Raw genomic sequence first — 21,863 nt, forward strand, 5'->3', positions numbered from 1 at the left:
TTCCTCAATAACTTGAAGTCCAAAATGAAAAATAAGAGATATGTTGAAGGTTCAATTGCCGATGCATATATGCTTGAAGAGGCAACACACTTTGCATCATTTTATTTTGAAGATGATGTGCAAAGTAGAAGAACAAGGATAGGTCGGAACCTAAATGATGGCGGCATTGATCAGAACTTGCCAGTTACTTTGTCAATATTCAATCGACCTGGTCGGTCGATGGGCAGGAGAAAGACAAGATATTTGAGTGTAGAAGAACGTTTCACCGCTCATCAATATGTGTTACTGAATTGTGAGGAGGTTCAACCGATTTTAAGGTATGTGTACTCCACTTTTTCCCATTTTGATTTCAAATGTGTGTGTGTGTATATATATATATATATATATATATATATATATATATATATATATATATATATATCTAATATCAGTATTGTAGGATGTATGAAAATGGTTTACGACGTTACAATCCTGGTTGTACTGATGAAGATGTAGACAATGAAGTTGAAAGAAATTTTGCACATTGGTTTAAAGAATATGTAAGAAGTTAATTCACTTTGTCATTTTTGATTCATTATTATCTATATTTTTTTGTTATGTGACATTTTCTTTGTATTTATTATTAGGTATATTGTCCAACGAACAATGTGTGTAACCAATCACTCATTGATTTGGCATCTGGGCCGATAATGGAGGTTAACACATACACTGGGTATGTCGTTAATGGTTTTAAGTTTCAGACTGAAGAATATTGCCGTAGAAAGTCGACTGCTAACTACGGAGTGTCAATCAAGGGAACAGGTTTAACACAATTTGAATCAAATTTTTTTGGCAAATTGCAAGAGGTTGTTGAGGTTGAGTACCCCAATGTTCCAATAAAAAAGGTTGTTATCTTCAAGTGTGAGTGGTTTGACCCAACACCCAATATTGGATCAATATTCAATTCTGAATATGGCATCGCTGAGGTGCATTGCAATAAACGATATAGGAAATATGATCCTTTTATCATTGCACAAAGCGCATGTCAGGTGTGTTATATTCCATACCCACGGGGTATACGGGAGAAAATAAATTGGTGGGTAGTCTTGAATGTACGCCCAAGAGGAACTATTGATAGTGCCTATAGCTCTAGTTACACATATCAACAAGATAACATATCGTTGCCTACATATGGGGGTGATCAAAGTATTCAAGATGACGTGCAAGAGTTAGTGCACGAACCATTACAAATGAATGAAGTGGAATTACCTCACATCGGAAATCAATGGTCCAACCAAGGTGTCCAAATTGAAGATTCAGAAGAAGAAGATACTGAAGAAATTGAAGAAGATGACAGTGATGATTCTGATGAAGATGATAGTGGAGATATTGGTGATGAAGATGATAATGAGGAATCAGAGAATGATGAGGGTGATTTTTAATTTAGAGTTGAAATTTAAATTATTTTAATGTTTATTTTAATTTTAATTAGTGTTTAAGAAAAATTTAAGTAATTGTAAAAAAAAAAAAGAATTAGCCCAAAAAAAAAATAAAAATGGCGGAAATCTAAAATTTTGGAAAATTTCATTAAGTCTGATCTCTCCCTCCACTACTTAGATTTCCCTCTCCCTCCACCACTTCACTTCTCCATCTTCTCTCTCCCACTTCACGCGTACTTCCTCCTTCACACGACCCACTTCCTCCTTCACCGCCTACTTCCTCCTTCACACCTCCAGCACCGGCAGTAGCACAACAATGGCAGTCGACAGTCCCTAATCTCGTATTCTGAAACCCCAGGTACTTTCTAATTCAATGTTTGAGTAACACAGTCCCTAATCGAATTTAGGGTTTTTTTTAATGGATTCTGAAATATTATATTTCTTGTTCGAATTTAGGTCCTTATGTTCTTGATGTTGTTGCTGCTTATCAAGCTTCATTGGACCATCCCTAAAAAAAGCTGTAAGCATTCTTTTCATTCCTCTAAAATTGAAATTTCTGGATGAAATTGTTTTGTATTGAAGGTTAATGGAAGAAACTATGTGAAACCAGAACTCAAAATTTCTGGTTTGTGAAATTTCTATTCTAAATTTTTGAATATAGATTATGTTCTAAATTGCTGATTTTTAATTCTATTTCTTGTTCGAATTTAGGTCCTCATGTTCTTGGTGTTGTTGTTGCTTATCAAGCTTCCATTTGACCATCCCTAAATGACTTGTCATGTGTCCTCACTCCTAGGAAAAACAATGCAGTAGACTAAGCAAGATTAACTTCACGGGAAAAAAACTGTAAGCATTCTATTCATTCCTTTAAAATTGAAATTTCTGGATGAAATTGTTTTGTATTGAAGGTTAATGGAAGAAACTATGTGAATATAGATTATGTTCTAAATTTCTGGTTTGTGCTTTGTTGTATAATTTATGGGGACTTGAGAATGTATTATGTGTAACCAACCCAATGATGGGCTGCTACTCTGGGCAGTCTCTGAGGGTTTACACTTTGTTTGGGTACTGGCAGCATAGATGAGGCTTTGAGCTGATATGCTGTGCAAATGTTGTTGGCAGATCTGCACTTTAGTGCAGGGATGAAGCCTTTCTTTGCAGGTGTTGTTGAATGGAGCTGAAGTAAATTGCAGGCTGGATGCTCATCTGTAATCTCAAAAAAACTGCAGATGTGTAGATAATTTGAGAGTCTGCAGAGCAAAGGATCATTTTGAGTTCTGGTTTCACAAATCAGAACTCAAAAGATCATTTTGAGTTCTGATATGTGAAACCAGAACTCAAAAAATTATTTTGAGTTCTGGTTTCACATACCAGAACTCAAAACATCATTTTGAGTTCTGGTTTGTGAAACCAAAACTCAAAAAATTATTTTGAGTTCTGGTTTCACATACCAGAACTCAAAACATCATTTTGAGTTCTGGTTTGTGAAACCAGAACTCAAAAGATCATTTTGAGTTTTGGTTTGTGAAACCAGAACTCAAAAGATCATTTTGAGTTTTGGTTTCACAAATCAGAACTCAAAATGATCATTTACAAACACAAAATTTAGAAATGGCATTTTACACTACTAACTTTCTTTGAATTTTAAGCAGAAAATGTCTCAACGTGCAAGGCAAAATAGTACAACGTTGATGTCCCAACCACCAATATCTAACTCTGAAAGTCCACCATCAAATACTCTCCCACAGTCCAGCCGAAATAGTGATTCGGAGCAAACTATATCAGCCTTACCAAATGATGTTCCATCACCTCCAACTTCACCAAGCAACAGGCCCATAGTACGCCCCATTGGGAATAATTTGTAAGTCTTATATTGATAACTATAATAATTATAATGTGTTTAACATTTATCTCTAACATTTATAATTTGTTATAGGTTTGAGCCATGGCGTGCGAATAAAGTTATCGATTATGTAACTAAAATATTTCCAGATGCTATAAAATCATACAATGATGCTCCTACACATATGAAGGACGTATGGTTTAATGAATTCAGGGTAACTTATTTTATAACTGCTATTAGTAAATTACTTTATAATTACCATAGGGAACTACTAATATATACATTTGATAATTTATACCTTTACTAATTACTTTATACCTACTTTATGCTCCAGATGCTATAACTATTACTTTATACATTTACTAATTATAATTTGATTTTTTTTAATCTTATCAAAGAAAAAGTATAAGTGGAATCCAGAAGATGAGGCAGTAATTCAGAGTATATTCCACAAAAAGGCTGCTAGAAGATTATCTGACACGTTGGGGCAGGTTCGCATCAATTTGGCAAGAGGCCATGCACCACCAAATTGGATGAATGATCAGGTTTTGGCCCAATACCGCAGCATTTGGAATACAGAGGAGTTTAAGAAGACTGCTGCGAAGAACAAAAGAAATAGAAATTCAGATTGCGGGGGATTGGGACCATCACTGCACACTGCAGGTTCAATCTCCATTTCTGAGCATAGGAGAAGAATAGTAAGTCATTTACTACTATTTAAATACAATTTATAGTTAAACAACAACATTAATATTTGGTTTATTGTCTTGGATAGAAAGAAAAGTCTGGAGAAGAGCCCTCTCATGCAGTGTTGTTCCAAGCAACTCACAAACGCAAAAAGACAAATGAGTTTGTTTGCAAAAAGGCTGATCATGTAAATGTAAGATACTAAAACTTTTCCTAGAATTAAAAGTGTAGGCCTAGTAAAGCAGTTTTACTTGTTTTAAAAAGTATATTCCATAATATACTTGTGCCAACATCCAAATATAGTAGTAAGAATACCCCATATCCTGATATTTAGAATGCAGATTATATTAGAGCAGAAACTATACGGACTTGAGAACTAATTAAAAGTATGCTTAGTTTAGACATGTTAGAGGATGGAACATGCAGATTATATTAGAGCAGAAACATCATTTTGAGTTCTGGTTTGTGAAACCAGAACTCAAAAAAATTATTTTGAGTTCTGGTTTCACATACCAGAACTCAAAACATCATTTTGAGTGCTGGTTTGTGAAACCAGAACTCAAAAAATTATTTGAGTTCTGGTTTCACAAACCAGAACTCAAAATATCATTTTCATTGTAATTAATACATGATTGTCATAACATTTATTAGATTTTGAGATGATAAAATGATTGTGTTTGGTAAAAATTGTTAAATATAGGAGGCTGCAATTCAAAAACAACAAACTCAACCTGAGCTTGGAGAGTCAAATGCATGGTTCTTGGCAGCCGGTGGCCTCAAGAAAAGAGGATCTGTTTATGGATTTGGATCAGATACACCGCGCTACTTCCCTGAGGCTGTGACGCAAAATAATTCAAAATCCGGACAATCATTGGCACATGCAGTTTATGAGGATCAAATCAAGGAACTAAAAGAAGAGAACAAGCAAATGAAGGAAAAAATGGCATGGTTAGAAGCGGAATTTGCTGCAATTCGTGGTGCAAATCAACCTTCTTTTCAGTCTACTAATCCCGCTGTTAGCCATGAAAATAGTGGTGTTGGATTAGATGATCTTGAGCAATAGATCCAACATTCTAACTTTTTTTTTTGGTGATGGGTTAGATGATCTTGAGCAATAGATCCAAGATTCTAACTTTTTTTTTGTGATGGGTTAGATGATCTTCAACAATAGATCCAAGCTTCTAACTTTTTTGTGATTTAGGAAATATTTTGATTGTATTAGCACATTTTGAATGATGGTGGATATTAGAATTGCAACATTATGTATAATTAAATTTGATATTGAAATGTATAATATTTGTGTTATGAAATTACTAGTTTTAAAATTGGTAAAGCAGTGTATAATTTGTAGGAAAAGTAGCAATAGAAATTGTAAATTACAAAATATATATATATATATATATTTATTTATTTATTAGTTTCCGACCACCATGGGTCGGAAATCTGGAACGAACGAAATCTTGGTGGTGGAATTTCCGACCACATGGTGGTCGGAAATATGGATCCGTCCAAGTATCAAACCCGTCGTTTGTTTCCGACGATTAAAAAAATGTGCTCGTTGTTTCCGACCACTCTCTATTGTGGTCGGAATTAGCGACGGGCCTTTTTCCGGATCCCCATTTTGGTCAGAAAAGTGGTCGGAAACACGGTTTCCGACCCAATTTAGGCTGTTTCCGACCACTTTTGGGTGGTCGAAAATCTGATGATTTCCAGCAGTGCATATTACATTCTTATCCGAATTTAATGATTCGGGTCCATCCCGGATGAATTAAATCCATCAGAAAAGATAATCTGTTGGTCATGTCATACATAGAGTGATAAGATACAACACCAGTAAGGCCATTACGTTTGAGTGGGCATCAGTATTGAATTCAATATCCATATCCCATGATACAACAGATTAAAAGATTGTATCAACAAGACATATATTATGCAGTATAATATACCAATGATGGTAATAATTACAGCAATAATTACATCATCATAATGTTGATAAAGTTATACACCATCACTGTATAATAACTTAATATCCCATCTTAATTATTACATGATAGTGTAATACATTGATGACCAATTATTTATGCCATTAATTCAATTGGTATATCCTTGGCGCTGGGTTCAATAACAGAATAAACATGGGTATCATAACAGCAAATTCGCATTCCCCTATATTTGCATTCCCCTATTCCTAATATAGGGGAATGCTACTGTGCTAGTCATGTGCACTAGGATTGGTGATGTAGTGTATATTTTGGTGTGGTGAGTGCACAAAACATTGGGAGTTTACTCAAATGACTCTCATAGGCAACACTCATACCATTACACTAATAATGGTCAAATAAGCTAAAATATCTAATGGGAATTCATATCAATCAGTGAATAATAATTGTCCATGGTTACCCTTGTTGAAATGATCCATAACATAAAGTGTGTCATATTTTACTGGTGCACGGGACTATTTCGTCACTCTCACTACTGTAATTTATCCAGGTACTTATTGTGATGTTCCCGCCCATGGTGTGGCGGGTTTCAAAAATCATCATTATGTTCCGCAACTGGATTTATGGATTTAGCATTAATGCGTTAGGCAATTCAGTCAGGCGAAGAACACAAACCCTATGACTTCGAATTTTGGAAACTGTGTACGTTGGTCAACCAACCAAATAAACCCTCGCGTGATGTTAGGCTGCCACCAGAGGTTCGAGTAATGCTTCTGATTCTTCCACGTGTTCATGGTGACAGATCTAACAATCAGAATGGGTTCCAAGCCTAGTATTTGGTCAGCTTTGTAGTGTTGTGAGTGCCTAAATGTGTTATAAGTGCAAGTAGCTGATGCACCTTTACAAGTAAAAAGTGCAGGTAAAATCTCTTACAAGTGCATGTAATTTTACCGTGTTAACATTCATGCATCTAGGTGCAACTACTTATAACTATATGAGCACCTAGTTATAACCAATTTACACAAAGTCCCAACTCATTTGTAGCATCTATAAACTAAGATCACTATTGGTGATAACTTAGTTGTTATACTCCACTCATGATACAACGTTTCCGTTGGAACAAGCCCTCTGTAGGTCATCATAGTTTGTCAATGACGATATATGATTAGTTGTTTTTGTCAATGACGATATATGATTATTAGTTGTTTTTCTCAATCGCGATATATGATTAGTCATTTATCTCAACGATGATACATGATTAGTCGTCAATGACGATACATGATTAGTCGTTTTGATTCCTTATTGTAAGTATAGCTGTATATGGAGGCAATGGAGATATTAAAATAATGACTCTGTTTGGTAAAACAGTTAACCTATAAGCTAATTTTAGCTTATTTGACCATTATTAGTTTTGACCAGTATGATATGAAATTTTCCTGACCACTAAACATATTTTTGCGTACATTACTAAACATCATATCTTGGAATATATATATATATATATATATATATATATATATATATATATATATATATAGAGAGAGAGAGAGAGAGAGAGAGTTAATACCCAAAATCGTCCTCCACTATAGTGGTTTTTCTCAATTTCGTCCTAAACGACTTTGGTGACCTAATATCGTCCCAGACTTTTGTGTTTCGCTCAATTTAGTCCTCCATTTGTTATTTCGTCAAATTGGTGTTAAATAAAGGGACAATTCAGTAATGTCAATATTGATCTCTCTTTACTTTCAACTTGTGAAATGCGAAATTCCTCTTTCTTGTACGAATTACACCCAGAATTACTCCCGGACCTGCAAATCAAATTTTATATTTGCAGTTTTAGGAGTAATTCTGGGAGTAATTCTTAAAAAAAAAAAAAAGGATTTCGCAGTTCACATGTCTATGAGTAAAGAGATGTCAATATTAAAATTACTGAATTGTCTATTTATTTAACACTAAATGGACAGAATAACAAATGAGGGACTAAATTGAGCAAAAACACAAAAGTCTGGGACTAAATTGAGCGAAACACAAAAGTCTGGGACGATATTAGGTCACCAAAGTCGTTTAGGACGAAATTGAAAAAAACCACTATAGTCGAGGACGATTTTGGGTATTAACTCTCTCTCTCTCTCTCTCTATCTATCTATATATATATATATATATATATATATATATATATATATATATATATATATATATTTCCATCCTCAAGCATATATGTGCGCCCAACATAATCATTTGTGTAAGTATTTAAAGTCAAAGTCAAACCATGGGAACATGGGAGCATACTATGCAGTGATAGCAGCGACCCAAATTCAACAAAGTTGTCAGCAAATCAGTAGACAAAATTGTTGAAAGAAGTTAGGCAGCCACAATTGTTAACAAAGGAATTTATAATTTAGTCCCTAAACTTTTGGCTAGCTACAAAACAACCCCTAATCCTCTACTATAAATAGGGAGTTCATTCTGTCATTTTCATCATCCCATCTCATCCCATCTTGTATCCAATTAGATAGTTTAGCATAGAAATTGCTAGTAGAAAGAAATAGAGAGTATATTGTAACTCCTATTATTTTTCTTTTGCCAATACAAAAATCCTTCTTCAATATTGTCTTATTGTGTGTATGAAAGTTACCATTGTAATTAGGTGTTGTGAACCGTATCGATCCTTGCTCCGCACGCTAGTGCCTTAGTTGCGGACTTATGCGGAACGATGGTGCCTAAGTTGCGGACTTGTGCGGACGATGGTGCCCACTTTCCGAATACTTGAGTTTAGGATCCTTAGTGAGGCTTTTATTATAATCGCTTTACATGGGCGCGCTGGAGATGACCAAGAGTAACGTAGGAACCGCCACCGTCCGGCTAGGATTCTCCAAGGCCGCCGCGGCAAAGCTGAGCGCCGCCATGGCGGCGCAGTTAGTGTGGACCCCCATAAACGTAGTGAGCCAGAGGCTAATGGTTCAGGGTAGTAGTAGTAGTGTGGGGTTGAAGAGCTACAATGGCGGAATAGATGCGTTTAGGAAGATAATTTGCAGCTATGGAGTTAGGGGATTGTACAGAAGGTTTGGGATTTCGATTCTAACTTACGCTCCTTCAAACGCAGTGTGGTGGGCTTCATACTCTGTGGCTCACAGGCTCATCTGCGGCTGCATTGGTTGCCATGGTTGCAAGAAGGAGGACGACGGCAGCCGTTTTCGGCCGGATGGGAAGGCCGTGGTGGCCGTCCAAGGGCTGAGCGCCACCTTGGCCAGCGACGTCTCAGCCTTGGTCACAATGCCACTCGACACAATCAAGATCAGACTGCAAGTGTTGGACAGCGAAGGGACCAAGACGGTTAGGAACTTGGTTAAGGAAGGTGGATTCACGGCATGTTACAGAGGATTGGGTCCGAGGTGGGCTTCCATGTCCATATCTACTACAACCATGTTCACAACCTACGAGTTTCTCAAGCTAGCGCCTGTCTACCAAGAATCAGCTAGGGGATTAGTCAGGATGTCCAAACGCCTGTCTACCAAGAATCAGAGCATCTGTTTATCCAGAATCAGCCAGGAAATTAGTCACGGTACGGTGTTTGAGCGCCTCTCTCCCAAGAATTAGCCAGGAAATTAGTCATTGTGTGGGAGCGAGACTTTAGGCGTCTAATCTTATGAAAAATATAATCCTAAAGTCTCTCTAGTGAAAAATAACTGAGAGAGAAACACGACAAAGCACATCAATAATTAGAGAGAAGCTTGAACTAACGTTTACTACTAGAAATTATGGAATTTTCAACCACCTGAAAATGATAAGTCGAAAGCCTTGTTCCGACTACTTTTGGTATCCGGAAAAACCTTTATTGTTATTTCTGACCACTTTTTGGTATCAACTTGATTTAAGATCACTTCCAGTTGGTCGGAAATTCCATAATTTCCAGTAGTGGTTACTGCTGATTGATACCTTGGTAGAAGTGGTTATGCGCCCCCATATAGATCAGTATATGCATTCCCAAATATTTTGTGTAGGTATGACCATTTAATCCGTGAGCGAGGTAGACATCATGGATAGGTGACAATAGTAAAGGGCTCAAGTATCATAGACTTTAAGATTTGTTTACCAATCTTTTTTTCTAATGCGCGTGGTTATTTTGATGAATGAGGCAATGAGCATCACTCAATTTGACTCATGTATTTATTAATAATGCTGCATTTGGAACATCGAAATTGTTTAGGAAAAGATGGAAATCAATTCTTTGTCTCTGTTAGTTGGGTAAAATAGTAAGGAGAAAGCTTATTGTGTTGAAAATTAAAAAGAAAATCAATTTTCCCATAAATGGGTGTAGAAATTTAGGTTTAAAATCCAAATCCACAAGCCTCAACATTGGCGACTGCTCAAATTTCCCATTCCTTTACATATATTTATTCAGTCTCTCTATCTCTTGAGTATCAAGTGTTCTTCTAGAAGAGGGGGAAGGGGAAAAGAAACATAAATGAGAGCATATATAGCTGAAAATTAAATCAAGAAAATTAAGTAATAATTCCTCGGTGGGTACGGTATTGCTATTTAATTTTATACAACTGGTGGAATATTAGAAAAGGTCTTGAGTACGTGTTTCTTGGATTTTCAGACTTATACCTCCTTGTTGGAGAAAAAAGATAAACAATCGATCTACAACTGAATTGCATATTTGCATTGCATGTTATAGTCTTCCCTCATGCCTTAGTAATTTGTCTCAATATTTTATGATTTTGCTGTTGTCTTCAACTTATGAGTTGCAGAATATTAATTTGATTAATGGGCTAGTTGGTTTCTATTTGATGGTACCTTATTTTCCCACATGGGACATTGGATGAAGCTCCACCAAAAGTTCCAGTGAAACATTACTTATAAAATAATTACCTCTTTGATAATTGTGTACATTGGACAACTACTCTAAACTCTAAATTTTTACTTTGAATCTATGATTATATTTGAACTCTTCTCCCTAAAGGTTGAATCTCCAACCCTATATTTAAGAACAATTAAAGGCATTTTAAAAATAAAATGTATTTGTAAGTACATCAATCTTACATCCAACGTATTATCTTCATATTTGTGCTTTTAACTCGTTATTGCCTTATCCCTGAAAAATCGTACATATATAGATTTGACTTGGTTCCCCTTTAATTTGCCGTTGGCCATGAGGCATTATATTGTGGGTGTAATAAATCCAACATCATCAAAATTGTACCGTGAATCTTGAATTCAATTATACCTTTAAATGTTTTACTTGTTTTATAAGAGATATTACATTATCAATTAATTAGATTATTTAATGAACATAAATAATGAAATATAAAAGCATAAAAATAAAACAAGTACTCAGAGATTGATCACGCAGTTCGGAGCGCTTCTCCTACGTTTGCGGGGCAACTCACGTCTGCCCATCCACTATAGATGTTCACCAAGAAGTATTACAAGAGGTAAATACAAATGGCCCTCAGCCTTTACCACTACAACACCTTCCTAACATCTACTCAGGATTGTACGTGCATGCCTTCATTGACCTCAATTGTTATGCTACTGATCCTGATGCAGTCGAACTGACCCACTACGATCAACACTTCCTTAACAATAGTATAAAGTAATTTGTTGAAGTAGTGATTCTGGAAACTTTCTCTCAAAAATAATAATATTCTAATTCGTGTGAAATAAAGAGGTAAGCATCCCATCCTTTTATATTGAAATTCACTCAACCAATTCCCCAATATGTGCTATCCATACGCCTTTACCAACTCAAAGCCATACTATAGAATAAATTACCACCACAATAAATAAACCATCCTTTGGCTAAATATCAGACCCATACTTTCGACTTCCATTTAATTATTTGCGCCTAATTATTGCTATTGCTGTAGAATGCGTGTGATAGGAGACGGTCCATAGGTTAATTTCCAAAATAAATTTTAATTATTTTATCAATTAAATTAGCCAACATAAAAGGTTTAATGTGTATCATTTGTACACTTACAATCATATCCCTAAAGAACACCCACAACTGTACTAGTATATATTTAGAGTATGTATGTTGTGTAATAACACACAAATCACACAAGAAAGGTAAATCATACTAACAAAACTTTGTGCGAGATCTAACTGTAAAATTTATTCATTTGTGCAGCTGGAGATGACCAAGACCAACATAATCATTTGGTGGTTGCACCGCAACTTAAGGAATACAACTGGGAGCTTAATTTCATGGTTAGATTATGTAATTCATCAATTTGACGTGCCGATTACACATTATGGACGCAACGGGATAGAGGTAATAATTTTTATAAGATGATGTGATAGTGTGACTAATTTTTTTAAAGAGAAGAGATAATTGTATGAGTGGATAGTAATAAATAGTACGTAAATCATGCATAGCTTTTGGTACGTAGTTGTATTGTATTTAAATATTGGGGACTATGCATGCAACGATATTCCCGCCCATACAAATATTAATAACGATTGATGATGAGGGTATAGACTCCGTCCTAAGGTGTAATTATACCTCTCCACATTTGCATAATTAAACTATAACATGTATGTTGGTCAGTGTATAACATATTTTTACGTGTATACACAGAAATATAATAGTGATGCGGCACGTCCACACTGTCATATATAGCAGTGGATACCGGCCTATATTTGGGCGACATATCAAGATGGCACTGTGAATACTTCCAATAACATAATCTAACATTCAATAGGAGTACTATATATACTTAATTGATGACATACGTTGGATCAGATAATTGGGAATGTTAATAACGATTGATGATTTGATCCATGTGCAGTGGTATATATTACTCCTTGGGTAAGGGTTACCAGGATGAATTCACCACACCACGATGCATGTATTATCTTGTCCCAAATCCCAATTCAATGTAACAATTAGTTAATCTGAATTAATTAATAGATATATAGTTAATCCCTTTGCAATGTAATTGAGTGGGAATACCGGCCAACAGTACAGTTGATACTCTATGGATGGGTTGAATATAATGGCTTAACATACACATAATACAATTAGTGTATCAACTACAAGCTAAGATGGTGAGGTAATGTATATTTTGGGTGTGATGAGTTATATCGTATCTAGGATAACTAACGATATTTTCAGATGAATAGAAAACCTTCATTTCGACAAGGGTAATCATGGACAAATAAACTAATGGCAATAGATATTTTGTATTTACATGAGCTTATCATTGACGTTCGTTGGTCACTCAATTACACTACCTCAGGGTAATTAATTACACTCTCATCAAGTAATACCACCGATCAAATTGATCATCCCCAAGTCCTGACCACCACAGTAGCCCATGCAATTAATTACGCGCTTATACTATGATCAAACATGCATATATCTGAAATTGCCAATTATGCGGTACGGTGAATATATATCACATGACAAACCAATAAGTATTTGCCGGGACCACCGTGTAATTGGGTATAGACTCCTATTGTTGCCGATGAATCAATTAAGTTGGAATTATCGTGTAGTGATTCAACTGAATGTTCGGTTAATTTGCAAATGACGTTATTGGTGCCATTTTTGCGTTTCTGCCTTAGCTTGTATATCATATTGGTGCCTATAGTGTCGTCATTTGCATTAGAAGATGCACCTTCACTATTATATACCTTTAATAACTTGTACCGCATTAAACTATTGACTTTTATTTATTTGCACAATTATATACCAAATCAACACTAGGCTTATTAATTTCATTCTTTGTATGCTTGAATTGAAATTATCTCATATGTGAATCTATCCCGCATTTAGTACTTTCCGGTTGTATAGAGCACTACAATAACTTACAATACAATTAATAAAATATAAAATTTAAGGCAAATGAAATGTAATTAGCTCAACAACTGTGAAACATCTACCGGCCATGTAATCCATCACGGTTGATTCAATCAATTTGATTATCTTTCTTCATTCCAACATATCTTTTGGTCTCTTACGTCTATTCACATAAGAAAAATTAAAATAAATATTTATAATATATCTATTTACCAATGTTTCAATGATATTCGTAATTTCATCACATAGTGGATTTCCAGTAGAATTAAAGCAGTAAATTTCATCCCAAGGACAAATATAATCACCATACCAACAACGTAACAGATCAGATCGAGGATGCGCATGAACAGTTTGTAGCTATATGGAATGGTTTTCTCTCGTGCTTTAGACTTAAGGCATGAAGAGACACTTATAGGACTTTTTGATGAAACAAAAGCAGTATGAGAACATCATCTTTGAAACTCACTTTTTAATGCTCCAATAAGCTATTACTAATCTTTCTCTTGATTTATAGATAAGCTAATCATGTAGCTCACTTAGGTCTCGTAAATTCGTAATAGAACTTGAGAACCAGAAAAACAAAGGAAATGCTTGATCACAAACTTTCACAATCATTATTCTCATAATGATTACAATAATTTAAATTATTGTGTAACTGATCAAGAATTCATTATATTAATAAATATGATCTGATATTTACAACATCTGGAAACATATTACGATGTCCCATTACTGATCAACTAAAGAAAATTTTCAATAAACCTTTTGGACTTTAACTCCTGAGAAGTTAATTCACAACAAGTAAACTCACGGGAAGTTAATTCACGAGAAGTCAACTCATCAGTAGAAGTAAATTCAAGAGAAGTAACCCAAGAGAAGTAAATTAAAGAGAAATTAATCTGTTTAACTTCTCTAAACAACTTCTCTCAATTTCTCTACATCATCCAACTTCTCTTAACTTATCTAAAACATGAAAATTTTGCAACATTCTTGATTAATCAAAACATTCAATTCCTATCAAACATAAATAATATTTTCAACTTCAATTCACAACACTAATATAAAATATTATTTATGCTTCCGGTAGACATGTCTGAATTAATATATTTAACATTTACTATATAAATATCCAACATTAACTATCAACTTACACTTTTAGTTATGATAAAACACATTTAATTTGATATCAAAATTAGTCCCAAATCTTCATGCCATCCCATAAAAGCACACTACGTTCCACGTGTTAGTTTGAGCTGATCAACTATGAACAACATAGGCTGATTTATATTCTTTTGATCATTTTCTGGCTAGGGTCACAGGATGAGATTTATGTAATGCACACTCTCAAATAGTGACTGGGGGTGTCGCCACTCAAAAAAAGCATTAAAACAAAAGTAGAGCAAATAAAGCTTTTTTTTTTTTTTTGAAAGCCAGAGCAAATAAAGTTGAATGGATGGGATCAATGAATTGAAGTAACATAGTAGAACAATATTATATTTAGAATTATAATAGTTATAGTAAGAGAGTCTTTGCATAACAGAACTCCAATTCAATCTTAAATTATTACAGCTTATGGTAGTTCTTTATTCTATAAAAACGAAATCGCAGTTTAGCATTGAAATTAAAGTTGGGCAAGATAAAGGAGATGCATGCCACATGTCTTCATGATAGGTTTCAATTGGTTGGTATTTTAGTTGCATCCTTGCGGCGGCACGTCCACGGCTGGCGAACAGTTAAAGAATCCGTGTGGCTGTAGCACCCAAAAATATCTAATTAGAATCTTGTTGTTATAGGTTTAAATTAAGCTTGTGTATGTTATTCCCTTATAATAAAAAAAGAAAAATAAATATATTAAGCTTGTGTTGGACGGAGGCCCGTGATGACACGCCAAGTCCAGCACTAGGTGATTAGGAAATGATTGATCAATTGTTATATCATGGATCAGAGTTCATATTACATTGTGAATCCTGATACAAAAATTTTGTATCTTCAGTTAACATTTTCTGTACATGTAAACAAATAACTTGATAATTACTGACACATAATATGATAGCTATATGTATAGAAACTATCAACTGCATGTATAGAATGTGTATGTCAACTATAGATACAGAATTTGACTTGATAATTGCTGACACATAATATGATAGCTACATGTACAGAAACTATCAGTTGTGTATACAGAATGTATCAACTATAGATACATAATCTGAAAGTTATTTTTGGACCAGGGTCTACAATGCAAGGTAGACCCTGGTCCATGATATAATTTGACATTATTGATTGGAAGTCTGAATTAAGAGTCAAGTTTAGCACCATGCAATTGTTATACCATGGACCAGGGTTCATATTGCTTTGTGAACCCTGGTCCAAAAATTATGTATCAAAAATTAACCCATTATATATCTGCAGTTAACAATTTCTATACCTATAAACAAATTGAATGCACATAACATGGTAATTACATACACATAACATCATCACTACAAACACATCAATTGTTAACTGCAGGTACAAAATATGTTAACTGCAAACATATAAGATGTTGGTTAACATGTTATGTCTCTGCATTTAACATATTCTGTATCTATAGTTAACCGTTTATGTGTCTATAATTATAATGTTATGACTGCCTTCAATTTGTTTATAGGTATAGAATGATTAACTGCATGTACAGAATGTGTCAACTGCATATAAAAAAATCTTAATGTTATTTTTGGACGAGCGTATCCTCTAAAAAGTGCGACAATATATATAAGCAATGTAACAATCCATTTAAGTGAAGAAAAATTTTGCACTAAAAGGAGAGACGAAAACGAACATAATGTTGGATTCTGTTGAGCGAAAGCAGCAACTTTGAGGATGGTTTTTAACGAAGATGGGAACGGAATATGGTTTCTGTGTCGTGTTCTTAGAACACTACCTTAAAAACCTTTACGACCAGGGAATCGCAAGTTTTCGACAGGTTCAACACAGAACTGCAGAGCTCAGGAGTGGTTGCGGGAATTTTCGTTAGTTGCTTCTGGAATGATGGGGAAGGGTGGTTTATATACTGGAAGCTATAACCGCCCATCCCCTCTCATCCATAGAACTATCGCGCAAAGAGGGGAGTGTGGACAAGCCTAGCGCCTTGTGCGCTCACGTTCTGTAGAATAGAAAGAAGAGCGGACAAGGTGACTAGTTATTCCACGAAAATAGGGGTTAAAAATATAGAGGGGGTGCAAAACTTTGACCACACCGCGACGCGCGTGCGAACCGAGCCGGGCGGGCGGCGGCGGCGGCGCGCGCGTGGTTTCCCCCTATTTCCCTCCATAACACTTCAATCCTTGTAAAAGGAGTTGGTGTTTAAAAGGTGAGAAAAGATGGGCTAGCTTTCCAATGTGGGATACTTGTCAAAAGACAATTACAAAGCTTTTGCCTCATAAATGTTCCCAACAATCCCCCACACATTTCATGGGGCAAAGCTATACCCAAGAATACCTGAGCTATCACAAGAGCTAATTTACATGTCAGTGTTCGGAACTTGAACTGCCATGAAGTGACATTTAAGTAACTTGTCATCCGAGAGTGAATTGGATCTTGAACTCGTCGGTTTACTGAGTTTTGAACTTATATGCACTTGTTAACTCTTTAAAGAGTCCCTGTTTGTCTAGCTCAACCTAGACATCAACTCTGTCAAGTCTATCTCGATATAGACCACCCATAACGGGCTACAGAGTACTTACTGTTTTTATAGTTTTTCCTTGTAGTAAGTTTTTCAGTGAGTTTATTTGTCCTCAACGTGGTCCATCACTAATTGCTTACATCATTGGGTTTCAAACCCATCTCCCTTGAAGTATCAAGGATGGCTTTCTTGTTTAAGCCTTTTGTGAAAGGATATGCTATATTCCTTTCAAATCTCACAAACTCCATTGTGATCACCCCATTTAATATTAGTTGCCTTACAGACTCATGTCTGACTCTTATGTGTCTTCTCTTTCCATTATAGACACTATTTTGTGCAACACAAATGGCGGTTTGTGAATCACAATGCATAAGAACAGCCGGTGCTGGACACCCCCACAACGGCACGTCTTCTAGTAGGTTTCTCAGCCACTCGGCTTCTTGGCTTGCCAGGTCCAGAGCTATGAATTCGGCTTCCATAGTTGACCTAGCAATGCACGATTGTTTGGTTGATTTCCATGAGATGGCTGCTCCACACATAGTGAACACATATCCACTAGTTGAGCTTACATCATCACTATCATTTATCCAGTTTGCATCACAGAACCCTTCTAGCACTGCTGGATGTCTTTTATAATTAAGACCCCAGTCCACGGTGCCTCTCAGGTATCGTAGTACTCTTCTCAAAGCATCCCAATGCGAAGTACTAGGGCTATGAGTATAGCGACTGAGTTTGTTCACTGCAAACGCAATATCAGGTCTAGTGTAATTCATTAAAAACATTAGACTCCCAATTATTTTTGCGTACTCATCTTGAGACACACTATCTTCTACATTTTTCGATAGTTTGATACTTGGATCAAAGGGGGTTTTAGCCGGAGTTACCTCATAACTGTCAAACTTCTTCAAAAGTTTCTCAGTATAATGGCTTTGTGACAGCAAATAGCCATTATCAGTCTTTGTGACTTTTATTCCCACAATTGCATCGGCTTCCCCTAAGTCCTTCATATCAAACTTGTTAGAAAGGGTTCTTTTAGTCTCATTTATAGCCTCAAGACTTGAGCTAAAGATCAGCATGTCATCTACATATAGACATATTATCACTGTGCTTGATTCTATCTCTTTAGAGTATAGGCACGCATCTGATCTATTAGTACAATAACCCAAATCTAGCAACGTTTTATGAAATTTTTCATACCATTGTTTCGGGGCTTGTTTTAAGCCGTATAGAGACTTCTTAAGTCTGCATACTTTCCCTTCTTGTCCTGGATCAACACAGCCAGGAGGTTGTTCCATGTAGATTTCTTCTTCCAGTTCACCATTTAAAAAGGCTGTCTTTACATCCATTTGATGAACTATCAACCTGTGAGAAGAAGCCAGAGCAAATAGAACACGAATGGTTGCTATTTTTGTTACTGGTGAGTATGTATAGAAATAATCCTCACCGAATTTTTGTGTATAGCCTTTGGCGACTAGTCTGGCTTTGAATCGTTCAATTGACCCATCTGGTCTCAACTTTCTTTTGAAAATCCATTTACAGCCAATTGGTTTACACCCTTTAGGTCTATTAACCAGTTCCCAAGTGTGGTTAGACTGGATGGAGTCCAACTCACTTTTAACTGCTTCTTTCCACAATGTGGAATCTACTGAGCGCATTGCTTCTTCGAAGCTCTTGGGCTCTTCTTCTAGGACTAATTGACATATGAGTTGATCGCAAAGTTCATTTAGATCTTTCAACTCAGTTACATATGTTAAGAAGTCAGAGCCAAAGTTCTTCTCAACTCTAGGCCTTTTGCTTCTCCTTGGCTCCTCAGAGTTAGTTGGAAAACTGGGAAAGATATTCTGCGTATCTTGAACTCTAACAACAGGTGAATCATTAGCATTCTTTAACGGAAATACGTGTTCAAAGAATATGGCATCTCTAGATTCACACATAGCACGGTTTTCCAAACACATAAATCTGTATGCTGCACTATTCTCGGCATACCCTACAAACACGGCATCTAACGTTTTAGGTCCCAAGTTTGGCCTTTTGAAGGATGGTAATCCTACTTTGGCCAAACATCCCCATACCTTTAGGTATTTGAGATTTGGAGCGTGCCCTTTCCAAAGCTCGTAAGGAGTTTTTTCGAATCCTTTGTGCGGGACCCTGTTTAGGATATGGTTTGCTGTTAGAACAGCTTCTCCCCACAAGGAGTCTGGTGCACCAGAACTGATTAACATTGCGTTTATCATTTCTTTGAGTGTTCTGTTTTTTCTCTCAGCAATGGCATTCTGTTGCGGAGTATAAGGGGCAGTTATTTCATGAATAATGCCCGAGGATTCACACAGAGATCTCAAAGAATTAGATTCATATTCTCCCCCTCTATCGGATCGAAGCCGTTTAATTTTCTTGTCTAACTGATTTTCTACTTCAGTTTTAAAGACTATAAACTTCCCTTCGGCTTCATCTTTTGTTCTTAGTAAATATACTTTTGAGAATCGGGAGAAGTCATCAATGAATGTAATATAATATCGTTTTCCACCTCTACTTTCAGTAGTTTTAAAGTCAGCTAAATCAGTATGAATTAATTCTAATACAGATGTAACACGAGAATTCACATTTGAAAACGATTTCCTGGCAAACTTTGCTTCAGCACAGATTTCACATTGTGTACATGCATCATTAGATATATTTGGCAACAAATTCATGCTTCTCATTCTGTTTAAACATTTTGTGCCAACATGTCCTAACCTACCATGCCACATATCTAAAGAAACAGTAATGTAAGCAGAAGAAGATGCATTCTTATTAACGTTTTGAACATGCGAAGCTGGGATGAGGTTTTCAGAACCAATTACATCAGAGTGCTTTCTAACTACCGTGACATCTAGCACAAAAAGCCCTCCACGTAAATATCCCTTACCCAGAAAGACTCCACGTCTAGTCAAGACCATTCGGTCAGACTCAAAGACTAGTTTAGTTCCGGCCTTATTAAGCAGGCCTGCAGAAATCAAATTTCTATGCAGGGTGGGAACAAAGAGCACATTCTGTAAAATTATATGCTTCCCAGACCCGAGCATTATTTCTACTTTTCCTCTACCACATACCTGGGATACGCTGGAGTTTCCCATGAACACTTGTTCACTTCCATTGATTTGCTCGAACTCCTTGAAGAGATCTTTATTGTTGCAGAAGTGGCGTGACGCTCCTGTGTCTACGACCCACTCGTCTAGATCTTCTACCGTGTTAGCCTCAGTTATTACTGCTGCAAATTTTTCTGAGTTTTCTTCGTCTTCCACTATGTGAGCTTGGCTCTTAGGCCCTTCAGCGGATGGTTTTTGAGTGTTCTGGCTCGTGCCTCCTTTGCGGTGATAGCATTGGGCAGCATGATGACCACGTTTACCACAAACGTAGCATTCCCCAGAACCTTTCCCCTTTTTCTGAATTTGGCCACTTTTGACACGGTTGTTGCTGTTGTTTGATTTGGAATTCTTCCTTTGGTTTCTACTGTTATTACCTGCTTTTGGCTTATTATAGTCTGCATTAGTTTCAACAACATTTGCTTTAAAATTACCTGTAGGAGTTACAGCATTGTGAACCAAACGGTTCTCTTCTTCAATGTTGAGACTGCTGATAAGCTGTTGCAGGGTATAAGTGCGTCGATCGTGCTTCATTTTGTTCTTAAAGTCTACCCAGGACTCAGGCAGCTTGTCAATTAATGAATCACACAGAACAACATCATTGACTTCACCTCCTTCTGCCCTCATATCTGCTACGAGGTTCTCAAATTCATGTACCTGATCAACAATTGGTTTGGTATCTGTCATCATGAAGTGCAACCAACGTCCAACTGCATACTTCCTTCTTCCTGCATCGTCACCGCCATACTTTTCCTTAAGTAAGTCCCAAATTAGCTTTGCTGACTTATGTTTAGCAAACATGTCAAACAAAGGATCCGAGAGGCGCTGAAGTATGGCAGTGCGAGCAGTTTTGTTGTCCTTTTCATATTTCGCACGAACAGCCTGGGATACTGAGGATGGCTCTATTGATGTCGACTTGGGATCTGAGGACACTGCTGACGTTGCATTAGGATCAGTAGAGTCATCAGAAGCCATTACCTGAGTATCCTTCTGGGCAGATGAAGCTGGGGACTGCACATCAGACATGGTGAATTTTGCAGGATCTTCGATTATCACATAATCGACGTCTTTTGACTCTAGCAGCATCATCAGTTTCGCGGACCATCTTCTGTAGTTCAGACCTCCAGTGAGAGGTTGGATGGGCGTGACATCAGAGGCGTGATTTGTCTCTTGAGCCATTGCTGAATTCGCACGTAAAGGTTTTTAACTGTTGGATTCTGTTGAGCGAAAGCAGCAACTTTGAGGATGGTTTTTAACGAAGATGGGAACGGAATATGGTTTCTGTGTCGTGTTCTTAGAACACTACCTTAAAAACCTTTACGACCAGGGAATCGCAAGTTTTCGACAGGTTCAACACAGAACTGCAGAGCTCAGGAGTG

At 36.4% G+C, this 21,863-nt stretch overlaps 2 protein-coding genes and 1 long non-coding RNA gene across 3 annotated transcripts; all 3 read left to right on the forward strand.

The window, feature by feature from the left end:
- Positions 1-292: 292 nt before the first annotated feature.
- On the forward strand, positions 293-761 carry LOC109188568. The gene is made up of 3 exons (XR_002055439.1): positions 293-317; positions 440-539; positions 627-761. It is a non-coding gene; the product is annotated as an uncharacterized LOC109188568 (long non-coding RNA).
- Positions 762-3,073: 2,312 nt separating this feature from the next.
- LOC109188552 lies at positions 3,074-3,995 on the forward strand. Its single transcript, XM_019339198.1, has 3 exons — positions 3,074-3,279; positions 3,355-3,475; positions 3,660-3,995. Exons 1-3 carry the CDS (start codon positions 3,074-3,076, stop codon positions 3,993-3,995), a joined length of 663 nt encoding a protein of 220 aa, XP_019194743.1.
- Positions 3,996-8,690: 4,695 nt separating this feature from the next.
- Positions 8,691-9,485, forward strand: LOC109188554 (solute carrier family 25 member 44-like; the record flags this gene model as incomplete). Its single annotated transcript, XM_019339199.1, has 1 exon — positions 8,691-9,485. A coding segment is annotated over one exon (795 nt), but the record flags the coding sequence as incomplete, so codon positions are not given.
- Positions 9,486-21,863: the final 12,378 nt, after the last annotated feature.

This window comes from Ipomoea nil, unplaced genomic scaffold (assembly GCF_001879475.1).
Source record: "Ipomoea nil cultivar Tokyo-kokei standard unplaced genomic scaffold, Asagao_1.1 scaffold1436, whole genome shotgun sequence".
NCBI classification, from domain to species: domain Eukaryota; kingdom Viridiplantae; phylum Streptophyta; class Magnoliopsida; order Solanales; family Convolvulaceae; genus Ipomoea; species Ipomoea nil.